This window comes from Gekko japonicus, unplaced genomic scaffold (genome assembly GCF_001447785.1).
Source record: "Gekko japonicus isolate JY-2015 unplaced genomic scaffold, Gekko_japonicus_V1.1 scaffold888, whole genome shotgun sequence".
NCBI lineage: Eukaryota > Metazoa > Chordata > Lepidosauria > Squamata > Gekkonidae > Gekko > Gekko japonicus.
Window position 1 is genome coordinate 84,092 of NW_015159740.1, and position 1,172 is coordinate 85,263.

The 1,172-nt window shown below is 40.4% G+C and overlaps 1 protein-coding gene across 1 annotated transcript in view; it reads left to right on the forward strand.

Moving 5' to 3' along the window:
• The window catches only part of HSD11B1 (hydroxysteroid (11-beta) dehydrogenase 1), a 26,008-nt gene extending 25,074 nt beyond the window's left edge, over positions 1–934 (forward strand). Inside the window, exon 6 of the mRNA XM_015429574.1 lies at positions 552–934. Within this exon, the coding sequence (XP_015285060.1) occupies positions 552–775 (224 nt within the window). The 3' untranslated portion in view covers positions 776–934. The remainder of the gene's footprint in view (positions 1–551) is intronic.
• The last annotated feature ends 238 nt before the right edge of the window (positions 935–1,172 follow it).

Here is a 1,172-nt window from a genome sequence, read left to right on the forward strand (position 1 = left end):
TTGAGATGTTAAACTCCGTCTAAGAGACAACAAAGTTGTAGTTTCCCGGAGCTCTGCTCGCCTACAGCTCCGTCGTTCGTCGGACCGCCGCCATCTTTTTCCGAAGCAGCTAACTCCGGAAACAATGTTATTAAATATGCTACCAAAGTCCTACAGGTGGAAAGATAAATATATTATTGTGATAATTCTTACTACTGCAAGAATTTTGCTAGCTAAGTTTTGGAAACAGGACTATATCCCGAAGAAAGAAGACTTGGTGTGTAAATTATTGGAAATGGCGGAAATAGATAAGTTAAGCTTAACTCTTAAAGGGAAAGATGATAAAGTATTTGAAAAAAGATGGAAGCGTTTGTATGAATGGTTGGAACAAGATGGATAAGACTCCGAGAGGATTCTTGAGGATAAATGTTTGATATGTTGTTATGTTTTATGAAAAATGAAAATAAACGATTTAAAAAAAAAAAGTTATGAGGTCTGTACAAGCAAGCACTTTTCCACCAAATTCCCGAACCTTAAGAACCCACTAATTTGTGTTCCTTCTGTTCCCTCAGACACGGCTATGAAAGCTACTTCTGGTATGTTCAGCTCTTTTCCAGCAGCACCAAAGGAGGAATGTGCCCTAGAAATCATTAAAGGGGGAGCCCTACGCCAACGGGAAGTTTATTATAAGTATTCAACTGTAAAGATCCCTGTATTGTTCCGGGACTGGGTTCCAGATCTACTGGATTACGTCATCAGGACAAGATTTGATGTGGAAAAACTAAAAGAAAATTAATGACTTTTGCTTATCTCTTTATACCTCTCATGCTACACAGGCCTGTGGTGCTGCAGCTGTGCCCCCCTTTTAGCTCAGAGTGTCTCTTGAGGGCCTAACTACGATTAGTCACTGGGAGATCCCAAGATCAGATTATCCCAGCATTTAAAAAAAAAAAAAAAGAACTAGCAAGCATGCAGGGCTCCAATTCAGATGTGGATTAATGGAAAGAAACAGAGCTAACTTTTTCATTCCTGCATCAATTGAACCCCCACCCTGTTGGCCTTGGAACAAAGAACCCCTCCAAGGCTAATAACAACTTGTCTATAGGTGAGCAGATTTTACTGGTGAAACCATGTGGGTGAAAGAGCCCACTACTCTTGTCATAGCTTCTGTCCAAACCAGATTTCTGAGTGGC